Source organism: Microsporum canis, genomic scaffold (genome assembly GCF_000151145.1).
Source record: "Microsporum canis CBS 113480 supercont1.8 genomic scaffold, whole genome shotgun sequence".
Lineage (NCBI taxonomy): Eukaryota > Fungi > Ascomycota > Eurotiomycetes > Onygenales > Arthrodermataceae > Microsporum > Microsporum canis.
The window spans coordinates 537,690-561,853 of NW_003299162.1; the positions used below are offsets into that span (position 1 = coordinate 537,690).

Below are 24,164 nucleotides of genomic sequence, written 5' to 3' on the forward strand. Positions count from 1 at the left end.
AGCATACATAACATAGCCATACATAAATGTGTGTAGTATAGGGACGTCAAAGCGCTGTCTCATGGAAAGATGGGTTTTTCATTCCTCACTCGTTATTGGCAGGTTTCTGTGTCCGGGATGTTGACTAGGTGCCGCTACATTCCGAGACATCCTGGAGGTGAAGCAGGGCTAGAACTAACCGTTCTTCACGAGCCATGTTGGATGGCGTGCATTGAGCGTTGGTGGGTAACTAATGAGCTAGGATGCAAGTGAAGCTAGCGCTGGCGCAAATAATGCGCAAGGGACCGGAGGTATATATGCGTTAGAAGCGGAGATATCATATAGCGTGCGATAACTAAAATAGTTATGTACCTATACATAAATATACCTGATATCAAAGGAACCCATGGAGTTTTGGGTTAAGGGGCCCAGTAGACCCGTTTCAACGTTGCAAGGCGAAAACTCGACCTGTCATAATGAGCATGTAGTTGCTTGGAAGGATAACGCTTGCATGGTATACGAAGGCATACCCTCGATACCAGAGCGACTTGCTTGAGCTTTGGGGTGTTCATCAACCTATTCTGTGTGTACTGTCACCAATCTTGACCTGACGACTCATAATCCGTTCGCACCCAAAGGATGCGGTCGATATAAAAGCTTAGATTTAGAGTTTTCGGGAAGGCCCGTCCGTTATAGTGGAGCCGATATATATCTTAGTCAGCAGTCTGACTCTCCATGGAGATCAGGAGGACTTGATCTACGTAGTATGTATGTATATAAGAGCAGTCGATCTATAGATATAAGTGAGTATATTATAATTAGAGTAGTAATAACTTCTCCCACATTGTAATGAAAAAATGAGGCGGCTATGCGAGGATGCTCTGACGAGTTCTCCTGCCAAGGACGCAACTAAATGATAAAAAACGGAAACAAACTTGAGGGATGCGCCATGTCGGTGAATAAAAGGGACTGTCGGGGGAAAGAAAAGCACGAGCAAGGGTACATAAGAGATATTCGCCGTTCTAACAGGAGTAAAAAAAGGAAACAAGAAAACTGCAAAACACTGGGAAGTGTGTAACGGTTGTTTCACTCTAAAAAATAAAATAGATTGTAGGCAAACGACTAACCCGAGAAATATTATGGTGTGGCTCTAGACTGGAAGGGGAATAATAAAACAAGAGGAAACAATGAAAAACACAAGGGAAAGGTCGGAAAGAAACTCCTAAACGCGGAACCGTCGATAAAAACCCGGATCAAACCATTACTCAGACGAAGATCCTGAGCGACTGGAAGGCTTCTTTTCTCTTTTGTTGATCTCACTTGGGTCCCATTGCGATGGCTGGAACTCGGAGTTTTGGAAGTGAGCTTGGTTGAAGTGAGAGCTATGGAGAAGGTAAGCAGTGTAGACGATGCCTTGTATGTGATAGAGTACTCACTTTCGGAATGGGATGGTGAGAGGTAAACAGTTCATGTCTGGATCGACCAACGGGTTCATTCGAATCAATAATTCAGAGGACCTATCTTCCGTAGGAGGGGGACGGGGCGGGAGGTTGATCGTTGCGACTTCTGGCTGAATGGGTTCAGGGAGGGGGACCGTGTGGTGTGGTATCATCTCGGCTGGGGGATGTTCCGGATGGATAGGGTATAGGTACTCATACTCGTATGCGGAGTGATCTTGAGGCTCAGATGCCTGGTCTAAGGGGAGACTGGGAACTGCCATTAAGACAGGGTTGAGATCACAAGGGATAGAGTTAGGATACCATGGAGGGAAGTCACAGGTCATTGCGTACTGGCAGTTTACGGGAGTTGGTGAGCCAGAACTGTAGAGAAGATCGTAATGGCCACTAGTCGCCCGTCAGCTTGAACATATTGCTATATGACAAAGGAAGGGGGGGAAAATACATACGGTCGGTATAGCAACTTGATGGTTCCAAGGGATCCGTTGCGTTGGGACGTAAGTTGATGCGCGTTGACTTCGTCACCTTGGCTGCGGTCAAGGTAGAGAATCTGGACATCAAATCCAGATGCTTCGATGACACCGTCAACCAGAGCCTGGAGACCGATTTCATCGATCTCCGTCCTCACGGTATCAATTGTTCTTGAGCAGTACTGCTCAATGGGGACGGAGAGAAAAGCTTCGTATCTCTCACTGTTGAGCTGCATCCAGGCGCTCGTCATCAACTGGGGGAGTGTAAGCATGAGCATAAAGCTGAGGGGGGAGGGGACAAAGAAAAGACTGACCCTAAAATGTGTGATTATGGCATTAGAGTTCCACTCGTCATTGAATGTTTCAAGGATGAACATGTCGTCCGGGTTGTCGCCCGCGATATGCTCGATCATATGGTTCAAGAGCTCTTCTGTGGCATCGACAAAAATCTCGTACAGATGCTCCTGCTGCCCCACGGCGTCGAACATCCTGTTAAAGCTCTTAATGCGAGCCAACTCCTGGACAACCTTTGCCTCGTCTTGCAGCGCAAACAAGTTTTCAAAGTAGCCAAAGGCCACAGCTAAAACGCCGAGTCAGCAAAGTGTATATATTTTTCGGTAGCATGAAGATTTTAGCGAGTCAGACCTCTCCATCCACAATTGCCGTCTCCTTTCATAATGCGATAGTGGGAGTGAGTTTGCGCCAGCGACTACCGTCCCGTCAGCCTTGACACGCAGTAAGTACTCGCCAAATAATCCAGGGGGACATACCGTCGTCTTTGCGACGTAGATGGGATCAGCCTGCGCATACTCCCGGCTGAGCGCAACACTGGACTGCTTCAAACCAACCAGAGGACCCTGGAACCCGAGTCAGTCTGTCTCCTGTGCAAAGCCAGCTACGGAGGCATGTCTACTCACCTGCAAGTCCGGCTCGTACTCGTTGGACAGCTTCTGGAACTCAACCATCTCATCCCTCATGTCGCACATGATGGGATGGTGGACAACGTACTCGTTGTATACCGGGATGGGATGGAAGATTCGGGGCTGGAGAAAATCTGGTGGCGGCGGCTGCTGGAAGTCACAGTAGCCGTCCTCGTTGCAGTGGTGGTGCAGGAGTTGCTGGCGTAGGAGCTGTTGCTGGTGGTACTGGAGGAGCTGCTGGTGGTGGAGGTGAAGATGTTGATAGTGGAAGTGCATCGGCACTTGTCGCGCTGTGGGGAAAAAAGGGTAAACATTGGCTCTCTCGGCCTCCTCCCTCGACATCATCGTCCTCATTGCCTCAGGGAAGACAAGGTCCCCCATGCACTTCTTCACAGCAACGACAGCAGACGTCTTCTTCTCGTCGACGTTCTGCTCTCTTCTACTTCTTCTTCTTCTCTGGCAGAGCAGAAGAAGTCCAGTCTTGCTTAGACAGCGCGGGGATCAGGTCAAGGTGCAGAGGAGACAAGGACAAGGGGACTACTTCAACAGCAGAAGGGCTTGCAGTACGAGGAGTTTGTCAAGGAAGAGATGGACGCACATTGATTCGATCACCAGAGCTGGCATCCCAGGGTGATTTTATAGACTTGACAGACGCTACGAACGGGGATTGGGTTTGACTGGCCATGTAACTTATGCAGCAGCATATGGGCGAAGATCGGGAAATGAACCAAACAGCTGAAGCCTGCTTACGACACGATATGCTGTAACCCGCTAACGGGCGAAGCGTATAATTACTATACACGCCCTGAAATCGAGGTGCAAAAGAAGGGGGGGGCACGAAAAAATGAAAAAAAAGGAATAAGTCAGGGACACAAAAAGTTATAGCCGATTTAGCGGGTTGGTCGCAGGACACAGGACAGGCATTGCCAGCGAAAAGGCAAAAAAAAAAAAAAAAGAAGACGACTGGCGGAGCGTTGGGTGGGGAGCGCAGCAGGCCGTCGATTGACAAACAGACGGGGGGAGACATGATACGGCGCCGACGAGACAGATTCCAGAACAAACAGGCCCGCTGGGCGTTGTGATGACTTCTACGGCGCCACGGTATCAACATCTACACAGCCTGTCCACACGGGTAACGACTGACTGCTTTGCTGTGTGACACGGCCTGGCGGGCGAGGATCCCAAAAGGAAAGTTGTCACTGAGAAGAAGGACATACATTACATGTTTACGGGGAGGATCCTCTTGTTTTAATTGATCAATGGCAGTCTGCATAAATTCCTGCAAGGGAGCAAGCAGGCGGGCAACGGACTTGGGGCCCCCTGTCTTCCGGTAGCCAGCACCAAGGGCCCTTTTCTTCTTTTTCCTTTTTTTTTCTCCTTCTCCTGCTACGTCCCACAGGATACATGCAGGAAAGGAGACAGCGTGAGAAGAAGAAGTAGAAAGAGAAGAGAGATAGAGGGGATATGGCTGGCTCGTGGGTTGAGAATGGGCTATAGAGAGCAAGTAATATGCGTGGCCCATTATTCACGCTAACTGGCCAATCGTCAGATGGGCATGCAAATAGCATCTTGCTGGAATATAATGGAGCGCTGCAACACTGTCGACAAGGGTACAGTTGTCTTCTCTTCCCCCCTCCGGTACTTAGGAACCGGTATCAAGGCCTAACCAAGATAAGATTTCTCCAAGTACTCCCGGCGACCAGCATCTCCAGTCATGAATGCGCCCCAACGCAGGTTGATATCATTTGTCAAACCTCTCCTTGGCACAAGCACCTCTTTTTTTTTGCTGCCTCTTTTTCTTTTCTTTTTTTTCCTCTCACTCTCATTCTGTCTTGCAGACAATAATAGTAACCGTACTATTATTACGACGGAGGCATGCTGCATGAAAGACCAAAATGCTAACTACTCGGGCAATTCCAGCCCAAATTGAATCGGATATCTACATGGAGTGCTACCATCACACCCGGCACATTCTCAATACCTCGGAACACCCGTCAATGTCTATCATTTCCCGCCCCTTTTTCAATTCTCGTTGCGAATGGCTCCAGCTTCTGTGGCAGGGCCTCGCTTCAAAAGACCAGAAGTCGATTAAAGACAGAAGCTTTCTTTCTACTGTTATAGTAGAAACTCTTTTCTCCACAGCCGTTGACTCTTAGGAACTCCTGCTACTCAGTTTCCCAGTGATGCTGTTTTTGGCAAATACCATGCCGCTGATCAGATGATGAAGATTATTATCGGCATACCACATAATCTTCAAACTAGCTTAATACGAGGCAATAAGTGGCTATACTCCGGGGTTGTACAGGAACTCGAGTACAAACCAGGAAACATGCTATGCCGCTGTTGGTCTTTATGCATATTCCCAACCACCGCCTTATCGGAATGATGAGCCGACTGCTATTAAAATTGCGGAGTAGCGTCCATTGGAGCTATAGCCGATGCCGGCCAAGCCTTGACCGCCATGTCGCAGTATATTAAAAAAAAGAGCTGCTACTACGATAGCTGGATGCCAAAGAAGGGAAATTAGGGATCCATCGGGAAAGTGCTTGCAAGATATCTTCAGCTCTGCACAGACTAACGGATCGGGAACTAAGGATCCGTCCTTAGCGCTGTCACCACTATACTTGGGCAACAAGATACGTATGCTGAAACCGCCCTTTCATTGAAGAACCTGATCTGGAGAGGTCCCGGAAATAATAATAAAAAAAAGAGCCTCAAAGGAAATAAACCTGTTGATCAAGACCCGGTTTCAGCACATGGTAGAAATAACTACTAGTATGTTTCCTCTCCAGCTATATCCCTTTGCATCCTTAGTTTACGGGTTGTTACAGGGCTTGTCCCTGGTCTCCATATGCCAAAAGGGTGCCAGGGAGTAGTGATGTCTGGAGCATAGCTGTGCCACGAAAAGAAACGAACAAATGCATGTACGAAGGAGGTCGCCCTGAAGGTGGCACAGGAGAAATTCCCCATCACTACTGGCGGAGTTGCCCATACATGCATGCATGCACGCACATGCACTTCAATATCTGATGGTCTCGGATAATATAAGCGTCATTGAGATTATACGAATCTCCAACCAGGCTGGCCATTGTCACTTTGTGTGACCAGCTTGAAGCAAATATCCGTTTGCCCCAAAAATGACTTTGCATTGGGGGCCTGCGGAGTACAGTTCGTGTGTTTTGGCAGGCGGCTTGAGGAACATCACGTATCATCTCAGGAGTTTCGGGACACCTTGTGCTGGGTCCGTACTTTATCCAATACATACGTACGGCCGTCTCTCGGAACGTTTATTCTATCCATGACAAACCAGCTGCTAGCTTCTAGCATGTTTCACTCTCTCCATTTACTAGAGTAGGTACGCCGTACTCCGCACGTTGACATAGAAGTTTAATTAACCCACCAAGTGGCAGCAGACAAAAGGAACAGGCGAAGAGGATGAAAAAGCAAATGTATCTCTCTGCTGCGTATCAGAGTAACACAGCATACATAAGATTAGTGGGTACATACAATGCAAGAAGACCAGGGTAAAAGGGGGATAAATTGGCCGTTAGGGGAGAGATATTGGACATATCTCTTTCTTCCCGCCTCGTTGTCGCTACCCGATGGTTGTTTACATGGCACAGAGGATTGAACTGGCTGAATGGGTGCATGAAGACCAACCGCATAGATTATGCATGCTGCAAATCATGAAAATTTTGGCATTTATCCTTTCTTTCCAACAAGATGCTGTGATTGGCCACGTACATGTACGTGTTGGGGTTGTTTGCTGGAAAATCCGCGGATGCCAGCAACCTGCATGCATGCCACAGCAGCGACTTGACGGCTACATACATATGGTGGCGTTGAGTCATCGCTTGTTCTTGTGTCTCTTTTGCTTCTCCCCGACTTTGTGGCTCTTGTACCATGGAAATCATTTGCTTGTACGCCGTATAAGCATTAGCCGTCCGGGTACGCTTGTATTGACCGTGCAGATACATCCGTTTGCTTCCTCCAGAACGCCCGAGTCGTGTAGCTAGCGGCACCAATGGGGCCAGCTGACTGTAAACGAGCTGTAACATGACGGCTCTTCAGCTTGTTCCCGTCTTGTCTCGGTTCAGTACCTGGTACAAGGCGCAGATATCAGAGACTTCTCTTTCAAAAAAAAAAAAAAAACAAATTTCTTCAATTAGACATTACATTTGGATAATACACCTTCAGCGCTACTGCATGAAGGATTGCCTCCTAGATCGGGCAAACCAGCACTCACCCGTCTGTCGTGTATATTCCACAGCGTTTCCTCTCCCGACCCATTAAATTGCCCGTTGATCATGAGGGAAATGTCCTTTCCCATGTCAACAAGCCGCGGAGATAGAGGCCTACGCCTTCAGCTCGATATCACCGTCACTCAACTCGCCGTCTGCAGCTTTCCGTCCGCATCTCCAGCGATGGACTGCCACACACGAAAATCCAAAATACGCCAGGTACAACAGCGTGATCAAATATCCCGTCACCTGCCGGGCCCAAAATAGGCCGTACCATGCATCAGGGAATATTTGCTCAACGCAGGCATCGATCAACGGAGCCAGGACGGAGAAGGACAGCCATAACCCCATGAAGCAGAACGAGAGCACCAGGGCTGTGATAGGATGCAGCATGTTTCTGGTATATAACCACGACTGGATTGGAATATGGAATGTTTCAATGGCAACGGGAATAAACAGCCATACAATTTGGCCTCTAAGCGAGTATAACCTGTGTTAGTCCAGAGCCACTGCATAAATGCATGAAACGATAGGGAGCACAAACGCATCACAGTCTTTCAGTGTATGTATCCATCGAATGGGCGGATAGTCGTCGTGTGAGCTAGCATTCTTCTCATAGACGGCAGAGAAGATACTGGCTGCGATTACAAAGACCCAGAGCAGGGCACACAGCGCTGCTATTGGGAGGAGAAACCGTTTCCTTATGTTTAAAGCCTTGAGATATCTGCAAGGACGCTGCTCAGAGCCCGGAACTTTCACGGCAGCCATTCTGGATATAATATTATATTAGGATGTATATATTGCTGGCTTCATAGAATAATACATGGGGCCTTGAAGCTGTTAAATATCTCGTTGAGTACAAGGCTAGCTTGAATATTGCGGAGGATTCTGATGGAGAGACTGGCAGGCCGTCGACACCAATCAACATGGCTGATGATCATAAAACCGTCGTATCGACCAAGGATGTTCGTCTAAACACGGGCTGCTTGTGTGAACTGGCGGGTTTAGAGCAATGAGAAGATCCACTGATGGAGAAGAAAAGTCAGCGTTGATTTGGCGGCTGGAGGATCAACCGCCAAGCGCTGCTGCGCCATGGGGGAAAACGACGTCATAGTATATAAAGATCAAAGTGATATCTCGGCGTGGAAGGCTGGGAGTAATAAGATATATAGACCTTGATTATTACGGCTAGAGAGCGTGCACAGGCTGTTTTATCATAATTCGTAAGAATAAGCGTCGCATTTCATAAGTACTTATGATGAGAACTTGCCCCAGGCAGGCCTCCCGGGTTTCCCTTTCATTCCCTTGGACTGCATGTAAGTTTTTCCTCCCACGACTCCCATGCCGAGCGTCTCGTGAGGAAAGCTGCTGTACCCTGCGCTGCCGATTCCTCCCATCAAGGGATGCATACGGGTGCTGTCGTCGGTCTTAAACCCTTCACCATGGGAGAACATTGTACCCCACATGGAATCTAGCTCCATGTTCCAGCTTGATAGAGCTTTGGTGCGAGCAACTTCAAGCTCGCTCGCCCGGGAGATTTCAACTGTACCGTCTTCCTCGTTAATCTTGGCCCCAACCAGCACTTTGTCTAAGATGAGGAAGCTAAGGATATCCTGGACCTCTGACTCGGGGATCTTTAGTTTCTTGGAGACAAAGGCAAGAGAGAAGCGGGTGTAAGGCTGGATCAGCTTCATGACGGCCTTGGTGCGCATGGTGCGGCTGACTTCGTCGATGTTCTCAGCAATAAAGGGATCCTTCATTAGATCTGGCTTGTCTCTGAGGATTGCCTCATATGCATGGATATCATCGCGCTGGAAAGCATCCACCAGGTCTGTCATTCCGGAAATTCGAGGGTCATCCTTGTAAGGCTTCGTCTCCTGGGAGTCGAATGGATTGATGTCTGACTTCATCAACATGGTCGCTAGAACCATGTATTTCAACACTTGTATTCGCTGCATTGACCCTGCCTCATCATAATTGCGGAATGATTCGAAGAAATCACTGTGCGCCTCCTTCCAATTCTCTTCACTCATATGCATTTTTCCACCGCATTCGCGTATGATGCCCATGATCTTTGGGTGCGGAACGGCAGACCGTACTTTAAGCGCTCTTTGGTATAGCGCCTTCAGCCTCTTGTTGTTTTTTGTGTTGGCATACATCTGAATCTCTAGAGCGAATATCTCTAGTGAATATGTTCCCTTAGAAGGATCATCGGTCCCGTCTGGCCTCTGGCAGGCCTTGTGAAGTTCCTTGAGCTTCCTGCTAAGCTGAGTATATTCTTGCTTATCCAACCACAGCTTTGCAAGTTTAATGTTAGTCTTAAGCCAGAGCCGCTCATTGTTGGTATTCTGGAAGGAATTGAGGGTCAACGAGTAGAATTTCTCCATGCAATGGTATGCCTTTTCGTCATCAGACGACTTTTCAATATAGTCTAGCATGTTGTTGATTGATTTCTCAGAGTAGTTTCGTGTTACGGCTGATTTGACATATGTGAGGAGCTCTCGGTAATGTATAACTGCCTATTCGTTTATTGTAGAGTATGTGTCAGCGACAAGGCGACAATATCATGGAGGTCCCGGGAAGCTCACATCATCATATCGGGCGAGCCGGAACTCCAACTTTATCGCCTGCTTCAACCCTTTAAACCCCCTAATGCAAGATTAACGCGTCAACTTTCGTTCCCTTGTAGGATGGAGAGGAGAATAGACGGACCATTCACCCTTGTCTTGCTCCAGCGCCGGTACCCCCAAGAACTCGTCGACGGCCTCCTCCGGGTTGTCTACCTTGATCTGCTTCGCATTGTAGTATTTGTTCTCGATACCGATATCGCCAGATTCATCATCATCCTCGTCTTCGTATTCAAAGTCATACCTTTGTCGCAGTCTCCGTTAGTAGCTATATCAAAGCAGTTGAGGACCATTGAGGGGAATATCTCACTCCTCCTGCTCTGAATCCTGCATAAAATCATCGTCGTCAGACATCTTTGATGATAATAGTCCGGCAAACTAATCAACTGATATTATCTCCTCTCTCCTGCAAGATGACAGACCCAGGTAAAGAGTGAACAAAGTAGTTCTCGAGCTGTCCGTCTTCAAAGTCAAGAAGTGGCTGATTAGTAATCATGACCTGTTGGAACCAGCGTTTGGCCAGCGTATCGGAATAAGCGATACGCCGCTGCCGCAACCAGTTAGCCGATAGCCCTCTATATAGATAAATAGCCGTAGCAAGAGGAAACATCTTGAGACTGGCTGGTGATGCTTGTCAAGGACGAGCCGAGCCCTAAGCCCTAAAAGGACCCAAGTTGGAACGCGCGGTGCCGTGGACGTTACCTTGAAAAATAGCAAGCGGATATGATGGCTATGGATTAATTACCAGCTTGTAAAGCGTCGTGGTCGAACAACCCCTGTTCCGTTCGCTTGGTCTACATTGTGTTTATATAGAGAGGCCTCCGATGCCTCTCACTCCTAGAGAGCATCATGCTCGGTCATTTTTCGGTCTATATAGAGCATTTCCGATATTTACAGCATCTCATTGCTATTCAGCTATATATCGTAGATACGCCTTTCACATCCTCTTTGGCTCGCGTGCTCCGACATACTATCCTTTGGTAATGTTTGTAAAAAGAGGATCTGTGGGTCTATCTATGTGAGTTGTGTTATTATTTTAATCCCTTCACTAACTTTTCTTAGGTGGGTATAAATAACTGGCCCGGAAAGTAGTAGGGATAAAGGGTATATAGGTGAAGTACTACTTTGACAAATCTCTTCGTATGATAGATAGTATGATATATCTGACAAAAGAGAATTAGATCCAAATTCGCCCTCTTCAAAAGAGCCATCTTCCCGCCGACAGGGCTGCGGATACAACGGACATAGAGCGCTTTGTGTACCCTGCATCGGTAGAGTGGCCACAGATCAGGACGCCTATTGAAGCATTATCACCAAACAAGGCGCCGGGGCCGGATGGAATTTCCAACCGCATAACCAAAAGAGAGGCAAACACACTGGTATCAACTCTGACAGCTTTAACGAACGCCTGGCTACTTCCCCAAACACTTTTCAGAAACAGTGGTCGTAAGGAAACCAGGGAAAGAAAACAACACCAAGATGAAATACCATAGGCCGGCGGCCCTGCTGAACACGCTGGGAAAAATTATAGAAAAGGAACTGGCAAACAGAATCTCGGACACGATAGAAAGACACTCTCTGCTCCTGGAAACGCACCTAGGGAGGAGGAAAGGAGTGTCAACCGAACGTGCGGTACACTGGCTGCTGGAGAAGATCCATACGACATGGCGCAACGGGAGCAATGCTATTCCATAATTATTTCGAAGGGTTGCTTATGAATTATAGTGCCGAAGAAGGTCAACAATCGTAGTATACCCTTTCCTAATGGCCCACGAGAGTGGTGTATTTCCAGTGTTATCTCGGCAATTTATATCAATATCTGGATGTGATAATAGAAGCCTAACAATAGACTCACGCCCATTTCCTGCAGCCCTCAAGAGTGGTGTATTTCTAGTATTATCTCGGCAATTTGGATCAATATCTGGATGCAATAATAGAAGCCTAACAATAGACTCATGTCCATTGGTTGCAGCCCATGAGAGTGGTGTACTTCCTTTCCCACCTGGATAATTTGGATCAGCGTTAGAAGCAAGCAAACGCTCAACAATAGTTTGAAATCCTTTTTTTGCAGCCCATAAGAGTGGTGTACCACAATTTAGATCAACATTCTGGTCTAGCAGAAGCTTGACAACAGATTCATATCCATTTCCTGCAGCCCATGAGAGTGGTGTATTTCCAGTATCATCTCGGCAATTTAGATTATTAACATTCTGGTCTAGCAGAAGCTTGACAACAGATTCATATCCATTTCCTGCAGCCCTTGAGAGTGGTGTATTTCCAGTATCATCTCGGCAATTTAGATTAACATTCTGGTCTAGCAGAAGCTTGACAACAGATTCATATCCATTTCCTGCAGCCCTTGAGAGTGGTGTATTTCCAGTATTATCTCGGCAATTTGGATCAATATTCTGGTCTAGCAGAAGCCTAACAATAGACTCATGTCCATTAGTCGCAGCCCATGAGATTGGTGTACCCCCTTCCTTATCTTGACGATTTGGATCAACATTCTGGTCTAGCAGAAGCCTAACAATAGACTTATGTCCATTAGCTGCAGCCCATGAGATTGGTGTACCCCCTTTCTTATTTTGACAATTTGGATTGATATTTTTCTGATATAATAGAAGCCTAACAATAGACTCACGCCCATTTCTTGCAGCCCTCAAGAGTGGTGTATTTCTAGTATTATCTCGGCAATTTATATCAATACCTGGATATAATAATAGAAGCCTAACAATAGACTCATGTCCATTGGTTGCAGCCCATGAGAGTGGTGTACCCCCTTCCTTATCTTGACAATTTGGATTGATATTTTTCTGATGTAATAGAAGCTCGACAACAGATTTATGTCCATTTCCTGCAGCCCATGCGAGTGGTGTGCCCCCTTTCTTATCCTGAAAATTTGGATTAATATTTTTCTGATGTAATAGAAGCTCGACAACGGATTTATGTCCATTTCCTGCAGCCCATACGAATGGTGTTCTCCCTTCCTTATCCCGAAAATTTGGATTGATATTTTTCCGACATAATAGAAGCTCAACAACAGGCTTATGTCCATTTCCTGCAGCCCATGCGAATGGTATAATCCCATTCTTATCTTGAATATTTGGATTGATATTTTTCTGACGTAATAGAAGCTCGACAACAGGCTTATGTCCATTTCTTGCAGCCCATGCGAGTGGTGTAAACCCATTCTTATCCTGGAAATTTGGATTGATATTTTTCTGACGTAATAGAAGCTCGACAACAGGTTCATGTCCATTAGTTGCAGCCCATGAGAGTGGTGTACCTCCATGCATATCTTGACAGTTTGGATCAATATTCTGATCTAGTAGAAGCCTAACAATAGACTTATGTCCATTAGTTGCAGCCCATGAGATTGGTGTACCCCCTTCCTTATCTTGACAATTTGGATTGATATTTTTCTGACGTAATAGAAGCTCGACGACAGATTTATGTCCATTTCCTGCAGCCCATGCGAGTGGTGTGCCTCCTTTCTTATCCTGGAAATTTATATCAATATTTTTCTGACGTAATAGAAGTTCAACAACAGATTCATGTCCGTATCCTGCAGCCCATAAGAGTGATATTCTTCCGTTATTATCTTGGCAATTTGGATCAATATTGTGTTTTAGTAGAAGCTCGACAATAGCTTTATGACCATTGATTGCAGCCCATGAAAGTGGTGTACTTCCATCTTTATTTTGACAATTTAGATCAACATTATGATCTAGTAGAAGCTCGATAATAGATATATGACCATTAGTTGCAGCCCATGAAAGGGGTGTACCCCCATCCTTATCTTGACAATTTTGATCCACGTTCCGATGATCATCTAGTAGAAGCCTGGCAACGGGTTGATGTCCATTTCCTGCAGCCCATGAGAGTGGTGTTCTTCCGGCATTATCTCGGCAATTTGGATCGACATTATATTTTAGCAGAAGCTTGACAATGTCTTCATGACCATTGCTTGCAGCCCATGAGAGTGGCGTACTTCCATCACTAGCTGCAGGGCTAGGCATAGCCCTTTGCTTAAGGAGAGCCTTTGCACTTGTATGAAAACCATTCCTTGCCACAAAATGCAAGGCTGTCTGTTTGAATCCATCCATGGCATTAACATTTGCTCCATTCTCTAACAAAGACTCTATAATTTCCTCGCTGTCTTTGCCTCCTTCGGCTGCTGCTAATAGTAGTGGTGTTCGCTGTCCAAGTTTTATCATACCCTCCGGTTTTGCACCTTTTTTTAGCAAATATTTCACTGTGCCCAAGTGCCCATATATTGCAGCAAGGCATAAAGCGCTAATGCCACACCTATTCTTTTGATTCCAGTCTCCGTTTAGGGTGCGCGAAAAGCATAAATCCTCAGCTCTTGGGAGAATTCCAAAACAGCAGCCAAGAAATAGCGGCGTTGGGGGGTCAGCAATAACGTTCTGTAGCTTATATTTATATGGTGGCTGTAGTTCTTTTGATAATGTATCTGCATAATTTGTCCATCCAATGAATGCAGGAGCAACTTTGACCTCCTTCTCTGGCAACTCATCATTGTCTAGGAAGAAGCGGCAAAGTTTGCTGTTGGTTATAGCTTCAAGGTCGCTTTTGATTTTAGGCTTTAGGTCACTATTAGTTTTAGGCTTAATGTCGCCATCTTTAGACTTGACATGAATTGGCCAGAACTGAGTAGCATAGTTTTCAAGGATTTCGTCCTCTTCGATGGTTTTTTCTTTCGCCGCTCGTATATAAATATCCAGGCATCTTTGCAAGATAACGCTATGTGCCCAAAACACTTCGTACGCAGCATGTTCTGAAGAGATCAAATAGTCTGCTACTGCTGTATGGATCAACTGTAAATATCCGGTTGTCCGTATATGACTGTTGTCTTCTTCGTCATCGAGAGGAACCAGAGTGACCAAGCCACAGCACCAGCTTAGTAGAATGTCGGTTAGACTTCGATTACGCTGACCTGATATTTTGGTATCACCACCGGATATTGCAGCAATTACTTCTGAACATTTTAGCGGACGTTGGGAATAGAGTAACCATTGTAGACAGTTCTGTACTACCTTGTGGCTGTGCGGACCTTTAGATATTACCTTATGGATATATTCAAAAGTCGCTTCCAGGTCATCCGGTAGTATATCCAGTTGATCATAAATGTCCTGCTCACATCTCATATTGTCGGTACACAGGATCGAGACCTGTAGAGTAACCCACAGAAACCTAATTTTGTTAATATATGCAGCTCTTAGCACGATGTGCAACGGACTTACATTGTCTTAGCCTTTTCGTTTAGCCTTCTAATTATCTCTTCCTTTAGCGGGGGCTCAACCTCACCATAGAGTAGACTCTCGTCGTCGATAGCGTTAGTAATCTGTTGATCAATGAAACGCTTGATTTCCGCTCGATTTTCATCACAAGTAGTAGATATTTCCTCATAATTAATGCCCTCCATTCGATCTATTCGATAGCGCATATCACTCTCACCATCATCTCGCCTAGAAACGACCACTTTGATATGATCGCAGTTTCCAAGGTCTTCCAAAGCTGATAAGAATGATTTGGGTGATTTAAGTTCCAATTCATCAAGAGCATCAATGACAAGAGCAACTTTGGGGGTATTCTTTGCAATTGTGATGATATGCTCCACGCACTCTTTAATTTCTAGGCCGAGTAGTTCGGTATTGCTCCTTTGAGATTGATTTCTTCTCTCTCTAAAGATTTGTAGAAGTGGTCCACATTCCTTACGGTTTAGATTGCTAAGCTGCAGTAACAAAGTTCGAAACACGCAGGTGGGGTCGCCACGGCTTGATTCTGCTTCCTTTCTTGAGCAGTAAAAATAAGAGACTCTGAAGTCCGAAGCCATAAGTGATTCCACAACAGAATACCTGATAGAGCCTTAGCTTAGATCGTTATAGCAAGTGGAGGCGAGGACGACATACATAAGGTAAGTTTTCCCAGAGCCGACTATATCTAGTGGTTAATGGTACGCTAGAAGCTGAAAATAGGTAATGAGGACTTACTAATCCCACTTAGCAATAATATATCCGAATGTGCGGAATCTTTCCAGCTTCTATACTTGTCGTTCTCCAGCAGCCACGTTCTCTTTGCATCTTCAGAGTTTTTGCAGAATAATCCAACGGTCTTATGATGGGTCTCATAGGGCACAACCGATAACCATTTGTTAAATTGCTCACGCTCCATGTCTTATAGGATGTTAATGAATTGATATCTAAAGCACTGTGGTAACATAGTAACATACTAGAGCAGCCCAGGCCATCCACCGTAATCTCTATAGGAATCAGTTAGCGCCCTGTTCCCGCTCTAGGAAAAATTTTCAATAGACACACTTTCTTTCAGTCCCAGATTCTGAACGCAGTCCCGTATTTGGGAATTTCCACCCCAATGCGTGAGATACGAATCAGTGGCCGACATGATATGGCCCTGTCTATCGTACTCGTCTATACCAATGTCCTGCAGCCCCTGCTCCACATTGAAGCGAAAGTAGCGCTTGCTATCGTACTGCATCCGCCACCGGTCGATAAACTTTCTTTCCGTATTTTCTGTCTCGGTAGCAATCTGGACAAGAGTCTTGCGTAGGAATCCATAGGCATTATTTTCAAACGGCTTTACTCCTGGATTTCCAGTTCCAATTGAAACAAAACATTTGACCTCTGGTTTTATATCCGCAGTTTCAGAGCGCCAGAGATTAATAGCTTCTGCTTCTACCTCGTTGACCGGATTGTTTGCTCCGAAAGCACCATCATGAAATGTACGGCCATCGATAAGAACTGGGTCAAAGATGGTCGTTGCTGCAGACGTCGCAAGAGCAGCCTGGCATATCGTCGCAGGAATTTTGTCTTGGTCGAGAAGTTTATAGCTCCGTAGCCGCACGGTCGCTTTCGTGTAATCATCGGTGGCACATACAAAGCTAGTCCAGTTAGACCTATGGCCCTGCTCAAGGTTATTATTAAGATGCTTACGTATGGCAACCTCGCTTTGTTCCATCATCGAGTAACTCAGTTGGAGGCACATTTCTTTCAGAGAGAACTTCGTTAATAGCATCCCTAAGCCTACCTGAGTCGTATTGTGCTTTAGTGTCGCCCTTTCTGTTTACTGGAAATCGGCGAGCCCTTTCGCTGAACACAGTTTTTGCCAGGTTTCTATAAGCTTTAATACATTCATCCACATCCATCTCGAGTCGTCCAAGCATAATAGCGATAAGTCTACAACGTTAGTTCACTTTTGTTCTCCTTGTAGGAATAGGTTGGCTTACCCGCCAGTGCTAGTTCCGCCAATGAGGTCAAAGATCTCACATGGCTTTACTCGATCTTTGCCCTCGTTTTGTCTTTCGTCGTTGACGCGGTCCATGATATTTTTCAGTATAGAAAGCGAGGATAGTCCCCGTATCCCACCGCCATCTAGAGACAGAAGGCAGTACCCATCTCGGTCGAGAGGATTTGCGCCTCCACCGCGTCCAGTACGCAGGTTCTTTGCCATTTTGGGAGCTGTATTCTGTGTCGATATGGACAGATTTGAACGATCTCACGCGTAGCAGCAAAAGCTTTGAACTGTCTCAAGCGCAGTAGGAAAAGAGTTGAACGATCTCAAACGTAGCAGGAAAAGGCTGTACTATGTAGTTACAGTGATTCTGGCGTACTATGTATGTATAAGCTGCGAGAGGCTGAAAAATGGGTTGGCTCCCGAGCGGGGTAACTAAGTTAGGTTATCTCCGCCGTGTGGGGTCTTTGAAGTTAATCACGAGGCTGAAGGAAGTAGAAAATTGGGCAATAGCGCGCGTTGTCTCCGTCTAGTGATTACATGCTCTCTCCCGACTGGACTTAACGTGAGAAAGATTTGCTTGTAGAACTGCATGGCGTAGCTTTCTCGTCCTAAAAAACTTCCATTGCGACGAGCTTCCGAGAAAATGGCCCCCACTTCTGCATACTCTCTCCGGCAAATAACGATTCCGCCAGAGTCAGCCTCAAAAGGAGCCCGGCTGAGGTACATTCCTTGTGTTGCCTTGTCATTTCCGTACGTAGGTAATGTTCAGCGTCAGTAGAGCGTTTGAGCTCTAGAGTGTCACCGAAGTTACATCCAAGATCACTTCATCAAAGAGGACGTTTGGATTCTCGAGCCTCTCGAGGCTCGCCGATGATTCTCTGAATCTGCCATGATACGTAAACTTCTGCCAGGGATGATGTATTTTCGGAAGAGGACAGCTTCCTCGATTGATGAACGTGGCCGGCTCACTGGCTATCATGCATCTAGGACTCCTGTGGCTATGGCGAGCGCATCGGCTTGGGTGTGGTTCAACGCACGCCGTATGGCTGTTAGACCCGACCCCTCATGTGCCTTCGTTTTCGCTAGGAGCTGATATGCACCAGGGAGGGGGCTGTCGATCACACTTGAAGCTCGATGTCCTCTGCGATCCGACTAAGCAGGGATTCTCTTTGGGAAATACAAGGCTGAAGACAGCGGTCATTCAAGCTATGCATGACCTTCTCCGCTTGGTCGATAGCAAAGCGCTCCCATGCAATACCAGGATATCTAAGTGCTTCGGCAAGTGATGATGAGGTCTGCCCTCGTTTCTGGTGCCAGGCTCTAAAACCCTTACTATCTCGAACTTCAATCACTGTATGCCGCGCCTACGCTAAGATGTATCTAAGGGTCTAGAGCAAGTCAGTATACATATAGGACGGTAGCAGAATTCAGGACACACGCACTTGGGCTCGAGATATTTCCATGGAACAGAGCGAGATGCGATTGTCAACGCTTGTATCTGCCTCCAATGAGTGTGGAAATAGGGAGGTAAAGCCGCCGGGAAGTGAGCCAAAATACCTGGATTCAAAAAGCAAAGTTACTTGAGAACGAGTATTAGAAGCCATAATTCTAAAGGAATGCCCTTGATGGTATAGAGCGATTAGAACTGTAGGGCTAAGGCCGATGGTACTGCAAGAAGATGGTTCAAATGTATGGGTGCATTCAATAAGGGAACGAATCGTTGGATTCCTTGTAAGGGCGTCAATTATATACATGGAGTATTCACCACTCAATACCCAACGAGCACCTCAACAAACCGTGCTATCAACAAACCGATCGGTAAATATTAATATATAATGAATAATAATAATAATAATCCTTCCTTATCTCGCCTAGGTACTAGTTAGCCGATAGCTCTCTGCTTTATATAGATAAATAGCCGTAGTATAGCCTCTAGACCTTCTATCTATTATCATCATTTATTCTACGCCTATTTATCTGCTCACTTGGTTGTTGAGGCTGCGTTTTGCTGTTCCGTTGTGAGGCTGCGGTCACGTGTTCTCCCAACTGCCCCTGAGATGACCTCAATTTTCACGTGACAAACTTAGTCATCACCAAGACTCAGCCTCTTTTTTTTTTTACTTTGAAAAGTTATCAACAACAGGAAGAAGAAGACGAGAAAAAGGAAGAGGAATAATAAAAAAGAGCCAGTCGGAGAGCGTCAAGATGGGAGGCGATCTCAACGTGAAGAAGAGCTGGCATCCAGTGCTGCTCAAGAACCAAGAACGAGTATGGGTTGAGCAGAAGAGAGCGCTCGAGGAGCGCAAGCGCATCGACCAGATGATGAAAGAGCGCCAGGAAGAGAGGCAGATACAAGAGCTACAGGAGATGCAAGAGGCCGCGGGCGGCAAGAAACGACTGAACCGAGTGGACTGGATGTACTCTGGCCCAGCTGCCGGACAGGCTGGCACGACAGAGGAGATGGAGGGATACCTGCTAGGCAGACGGAGGATCGACGGGCTGCTTAAGGGGTCAGAGAACTCGAAGCTGGAGAAGACCGCGCCGGAGGATTCGTTTATGCTGTCTCAGAACGCAAACACGGCGAGAGATACGGCGGCGAAGATCAGAGAGGACCCTATGCTGGCCATCAAGAAACAGGAGCAGGCTGCATACGAGGCGATGATGAACGATCCAGCCCGACGGAGGGCCTTGCTGAAGGCTGCCGGTATGGACGAAGACAGGTCGACGGCACATACAGAGAAAGAGAGGAGACATCGACGACACCGGCACAGAGATGACCGTGACCGTGACCGTGACCGGGACAGAGATCGTGATCGAGATGACGAGAGACGCTCCAGTCATCGGTCGAGGAGACATCATGATGAAGAAGATGAACGACGAAGAAGCAGACACCACCGTAACAGAGACAGGCCGCGCAGCGTATCGCGTAGCCGTTCGCCACCTCCGCGCAGGTCCCACCGTTCACCTTCACCTCGTCGTAGAAGACGTTCGTTCTCGCCCCGCCAGCGGGATAGGGGCCGGGACAGATCACGGTCACCGTATCGACGACGCGAAGAAGAATCGACACGAAGACACAGCAGTTATCGAAGCCATCGGTCTGCTGGCCCACGCCGCCCCAAACCAGAGATCCATCAAAACCATCCTCTTCCTCCTCCTCCTCCTCCACCACAATCTGCTGACCTGGAGCGCCAACGTGCAGCACGCCTCGCAGCCATGCAGCAGAACGCAGACGAGCTCGACGAAGAGCGCACACGGCGTATAAACGCGGCAGAGGAACGAGACAGAGCCGAACGGGAAGCAGAAGAGGCCGCTCGAGCTGAATCCAGCAAGTATGGCGGACGGGGAGCCTTTGTCAACAACATCCACCGAAAGGCTGGAGATATCGACCTAGCAGATCGGCTACAGCGAGGGAAGAAGAACCTCGAGAAAGAACAGGAAGCTTACTGATTACGACAGGGATATTTTATGGCTCTTTTTTTTTTTTTTTTCCTCTTTCAAGTTATGCATTTGGGCGTCGACATTCACCTTCTAACGTTACGATATGGATATGGAATATCATGGGCATCATTAATCATTTCAGCAACACCAGGCATTGGACTCTTCTTCTCTTCTGGTCTTCTCTCCTGGTCTTTTCTCCACTGGTTTATCTTCTAATCCCGGCTGCTGCATCCACTACGCCACTCGCGATCCAGGCCAACAGGAGGCCTTGTACCTGCGCAACAAGCGCCATGTCATGCCAACTCACCAAACAAGGCTTTTCGATCGTCGAGCTGACAGGCCAAGTTCCCTCTCGGGGCTTCTCTCTCTCTCTCTCTCTCTCTCTCTCTCTCTCTCTCTGTCTTCTTCTTGCTGTCCGTTAGCAGTTCTTGTACAGCCTTCAAACGGTCAACAAACGGAGGCAACTTGAACGTCTTCCAGAGTAATACGAGAATTCTGACTACACCGTTTCTGCAGGTCAAGGTTTGTTCACTTTTATAAATAGATAATATTTAATCGAAGGGTTTCTTCGCTGTAGAACCGGTTGGTTGTTCGTTGGCCCATCTTCGCCTCCCAACTTGTGATAATTTACAGCCCGTATAAAATATTGAACAGTAGAACATCTCGACTTCATGACAACCAACAGCATCAAAGACATAACGCTGACATCGAGACCAGCCTCCTATCGTCACGGGGCTGTATATACGAGGATTCCGGACATCCCTGATCCCTGGCCACGGCATTGATATTATCGATTGTGCCTTTCTTGGACAGCATCATCGATAGTTCCCCTTGAACCTGCGCTCTCCCACGGATCTTCTTCTCTTCTTCTGCTTCTGCTTCCCTCGCCGATCCGTTGCCGTTAGATATTTAATAGCTGTACGGAGTACAATTACTGGATAGCTCGAACCCAGCTCCAAGGCCTCGTTTCCTTCTCTCCAGCCTTACCCGGACGATCCCGTTCACCCCTGATTGAAAGCCCACTTGTCTCGCTCTCCTCGTCCAACTCGCATTCTCATCCTGTCTGGGTGCTTGTTCTCCCGTTAAACTAGCTATTTTCTTTCGATCTCTCTCGTATCGTTCCCTCTGCTCCCCACATTCCTCGCTCTCGGATCCTGGGGTCGAGCTTTCTGGAGCTTGGAGCACAAGACCTGACGAGATATCGAGACCAAGATGCCTCTTTGTGGCGGAGAGAAGACCGTCAAGCGCAAGCTGGTGCTCTTGTGAGTGTGCTCTCTTCCGTCTGTTGCGTGGACGAAGCTGTGGACTGGGTTGACATGGTATGGTGGCAATAGAGGAGACGGCGCATGCGGAAAGACTTCATTGTTAAACGTCTTCACCAGAGGGTGAGTACTCGATCCGGACGAGAGGAGAGACCTGGAGATCAGTAGCTAACATTGCCATAGATTCTTTCCAACGGTCTAGTATGGCATCTCTCCCAGTGTCCCGCGCCGTTTGACCAGTGGCTAACATGAGTTTTTACCCTTGATTCAGTGAGCCTACCGTGTTCGGTAAGTCTGGACTTGTACATTATTATAGAGATATCCTTACTGATACAATCGTTTCTTACAGAGAACTATGTGCACGGTAACTCTCCTCTCTCGCCGTTTCGCCGTTAGGGACAAAAACTCACGCTGGAAAAAAACAGATATATATGTTGATAACATCCATATGGAGCTTTCCCTATGGGACACAGCCGGACAAGAAGAATTCGACCGTCTCCGTGCTCTATCATACGACGACACCCAAGCTATAATGCTCTGTTTCAGTGTATGCTACGGACCTGTGAAATCGACTATGTATGCACGCACATGGGCGAGAGGAAGGCTAATATCTTAAGCGCTCTATAGGTTGACAGCAGAGACTCCCTCGAGAACGTCGAGTCGAAATGGTTGGCCGAAATCGGCGAGAACTGCCCTGGAGCAAAGATCGTTGTTGTTGCTCTGAAATGTGATCTCAGAGAAGAAGCCAATGACGAGAAAGACGACGGCAGTACGGCGCAACCGCAGCCTAAGCCGGCCATCACCTATAACGAGGGACTCGAGGTTGCAAAGCGAATAAACGCTTTGAGATATCTAGGTAAGATATACACGATATACTGTATCAAAAGAAAAAGAACTAACCAGACATAGAATGCTCTGCAATGAGGAATCGAGGAGTCAACGAAGCCTTTACTGAAGCCGCCCGAGTCGCCCTCTCAGTAAAACCCGCAAAATCATCAGAGAGCAGCGGAAAATGTGTGATCCAATAAATTGGCTCGGCATCTTTTCACGATTTTCTTTTTTTGGCTCTATTCTTCTTTTTCGTCCCGTTTTCCTTCATGCTCGCTTGTTGCCTTGGTTTTCATCCCTTCTCTGTACTATGTTGTCTTCCACTTCTTACTCCTGCCGGACTAACTGTCTTGCCCTTCTTTAATCTCTTTCCTTTACTTCTAATATTCTGGGTGCAACTTGGTGGAATCCTGTTACCTTTGCGAGGACATTCCCTTTGCTAACACTCCACGAAGATTGACGGTGTCTTAAAAAAATGCCGACTGTATATAATTATCTATACCCTCCATCGTTTAGCCAGATGGCCATTTTCCTTTCTCTCCATATCGTGACGTCTTTCTATTCTTTCCCCTTCCACTCCTTACTCGGAGTCTCTGCCTTTTGAATGCTGAGACGCTTGATGGCTAATGTATGTACTTTGTCTGAAAATGACTCTTATTGCAAGCTGCTTCACACATTATCTATATACGTAGCCGTCCCGTCTATCCAGTTGATCCGCCAATGAATGGAGAATTTATATGCATGAAAAAATAGGGTATCAACCAATTACTAACCGAGCACATCCTCCTCTTGGATCCTATATACCTCGTCCAGCCTTGGGCCGTGACCCCCGCTAGGCTCTCCGGAATTCACCCTATTCACAAACGCCTGGACAAACCGCGTGCCGACTTCTTCCATTGTGATATTGCTCACGTCTACTCCCACGCCTTCAAGGCTGGTAGACTCTTTCCCTTCCAGCCCACACGCAACTATCTGCTGCAGATACCATAGCGGTTCCTGCGTAATGCAGAATCCAACTCCATAACTACTCACAAACCGCCGCAAGTGCACACCTACAGCGGCAACCTTGCGAGGCATACCGTTCTTCCCGGCACCAGGCCGTACCCACACCCCGGGGTCCTCTGTCGTTATTCCCCCTTCCACACCGAACCCCTTTAGCACATCAAGGACGCTGTTTTCAAGCAACTGTACATGACACCGCGGACCAATTCGCAGAGCCCGCAGGTCAAGTATGGTATATATCACCAGCTGGCCAGGGCCATGGTAGGTAGTCTGCCCACCACGCAAGGTAGGGTGATATTCAGCAAGGCGTTGCGCCGCATTGGCGGGAGAGGAGGTCGGTGTTAGTATATGGCGAATTGGCTCGAGAGGCTTTGGAAGGGCAAGATTGGGCGCATTGGTGGCGAAGGTGCTTGATGACTGGTCACTGGGAGAACATGATGTAGGGAGGTCGCGTCTACCAGTCGTATATACCGGGCGAGGAGTGAATGTCAGGATCGTGGGATCGGGGGCACAGATGGACGTATATGTAGATGGCGACTCAGACTGCTTCCTCTTATGGCTGAGAAGACGTGAGGCGAGGATCTGTTGTAGAAGTGAAGCATGCGTAAAGGGTATAATGTTTGGTACATGGAGATGAGCAAGCCGCATTGTATATCACCACCGCG

General features: G+C 47.1%; 7 protein-coding genes across 7 annotated transcripts; 2 read left to right on the forward strand and 5 right to left on the reverse strand.

Annotated features, from left to right (window-relative positions):
• Window positions 1-1,240: 1,240 nt before the first annotated feature.
• MCYG_08131 (conserved hypothetical protein) lies at window positions 1,241-3,168 on the reverse strand (the record flags this gene model as incomplete). Its single annotated transcript, XM_002843002.1, has 7 exons — window positions 1,241-1,361; window positions 1,416-1,685; window positions 1,770-1,799; window positions 1,886-2,160; window positions 2,221-2,486; window positions 2,564-2,615; window positions 2,824-3,168. 7 exons carry the CDS (start codon window positions 3,166-3,168, stop codon window positions 1,241-1,243), a joined length of 1,359 nt encoding a protein of 452 aa, XP_002843048.1.
• Window positions 3,169-7,181: 4,013 nt separating this feature from the next.
• MCYG_08132 (uncharacterized protein) lies at window positions 7,182-7,835 on the reverse strand (the record flags this gene model as incomplete). Its single annotated transcript, XM_002843003.1, has 2 exons — window positions 7,182-7,542; window positions 7,612-7,835. The coding sequence occupies 2 exons, from the start codon at window positions 7,833-7,835 to the stop codon at window positions 7,182-7,184; spliced, it is 585 nt and encodes a 194-aa protein (XP_002843049.1).
• A 485-nt stretch (window positions 7,836-8,320) lies between these two features.
• Window positions 8,321-10,048, reverse strand: MCYG_08133 (COP9 signalosome complex subunit 2; the record flags this gene model as incomplete). The annotated part of the gene is made up of 4 exons (XM_002843004.1): window positions 8,321-9,586; window positions 9,656-9,716; window positions 9,780-9,938; window positions 10,005-10,048. The coding sequence occupies 4 exons, from the start codon at window positions 10,046-10,048 to the stop codon at window positions 8,321-8,323; spliced, it is 1,530 nt and encodes a 509-aa protein (XP_002843050.1).
• An 844-nt stretch (window positions 10,049-10,892) lies between these two features.
• Window positions 10,893-17,185, reverse strand: MCYG_08134 (pfs; the record flags this gene model as incomplete). Its single annotated transcript, XM_002843005.1, has 11 exons — window positions 10,893-11,106; window positions 11,291-11,378; window positions 11,550-12,242; window positions 12,336-14,532; window positions 14,782-14,908; window positions 14,959-15,534; window positions 15,628-15,652; window positions 15,948-15,977; window positions 16,036-16,616; window positions 16,669-16,911; window positions 16,962-17,185. The coding sequence occupies 11 exons, from the start codon at window positions 17,183-17,185 to the stop codon at window positions 10,893-10,895; spliced, it is 4,998 nt and encodes a 1,665-aa protein (XP_002843051.1).
• A 1,989-nt stretch (window positions 17,186-19,174) lies between these two features.
• Window positions 19,175-20,416, forward strand: MCYG_08135 (pre-mRNA-splicing factor CWC25; the record flags this gene model as incomplete). The annotated part of the gene is made up of 1 exon (XM_002843006.1): window positions 19,175-20,416. One exon carries the CDS (start codon window positions 19,175-19,177, stop codon window positions 20,414-20,416), a length of 1,242 nt encoding a protein of 413 aa, XP_002843052.1.
• A 1,203-nt stretch (window positions 20,417-21,619) lies between these two features.
• Window positions 21,620-22,624, forward strand: MCYG_08136 (RHO3; the record flags this gene model as incomplete). The annotated part of the gene is made up of 6 exons (XM_002843007.1): window positions 21,620-21,669; window positions 21,742-21,792; window positions 21,941-21,971; window positions 22,019-22,216; window positions 22,297-22,525; window positions 22,557-22,624. The coding sequence occupies 6 exons, from the start codon at window positions 21,620-21,622 to the stop codon at window positions 22,622-22,624; spliced, it is 627 nt and encodes a 208-aa protein (XP_002843053.1).
• A 641-nt stretch (window positions 22,625-23,265) lies between these two features.
• On the reverse strand, window positions 23,266-24,147 carry MCYG_08137 (octanoyltransferase; the record flags this gene model as incomplete). Its single annotated transcript, XM_002843008.1, has 1 exon — window positions 23,266-24,147. The coding sequence occupies one exon, from the start codon at window positions 24,145-24,147 to the stop codon at window positions 23,266-23,268; it is 882 nt and encodes a 293-aa protein (XP_002843054.1).
• Between the last annotated feature and the right edge of the window lie 17 nt (window positions 24,148-24,164).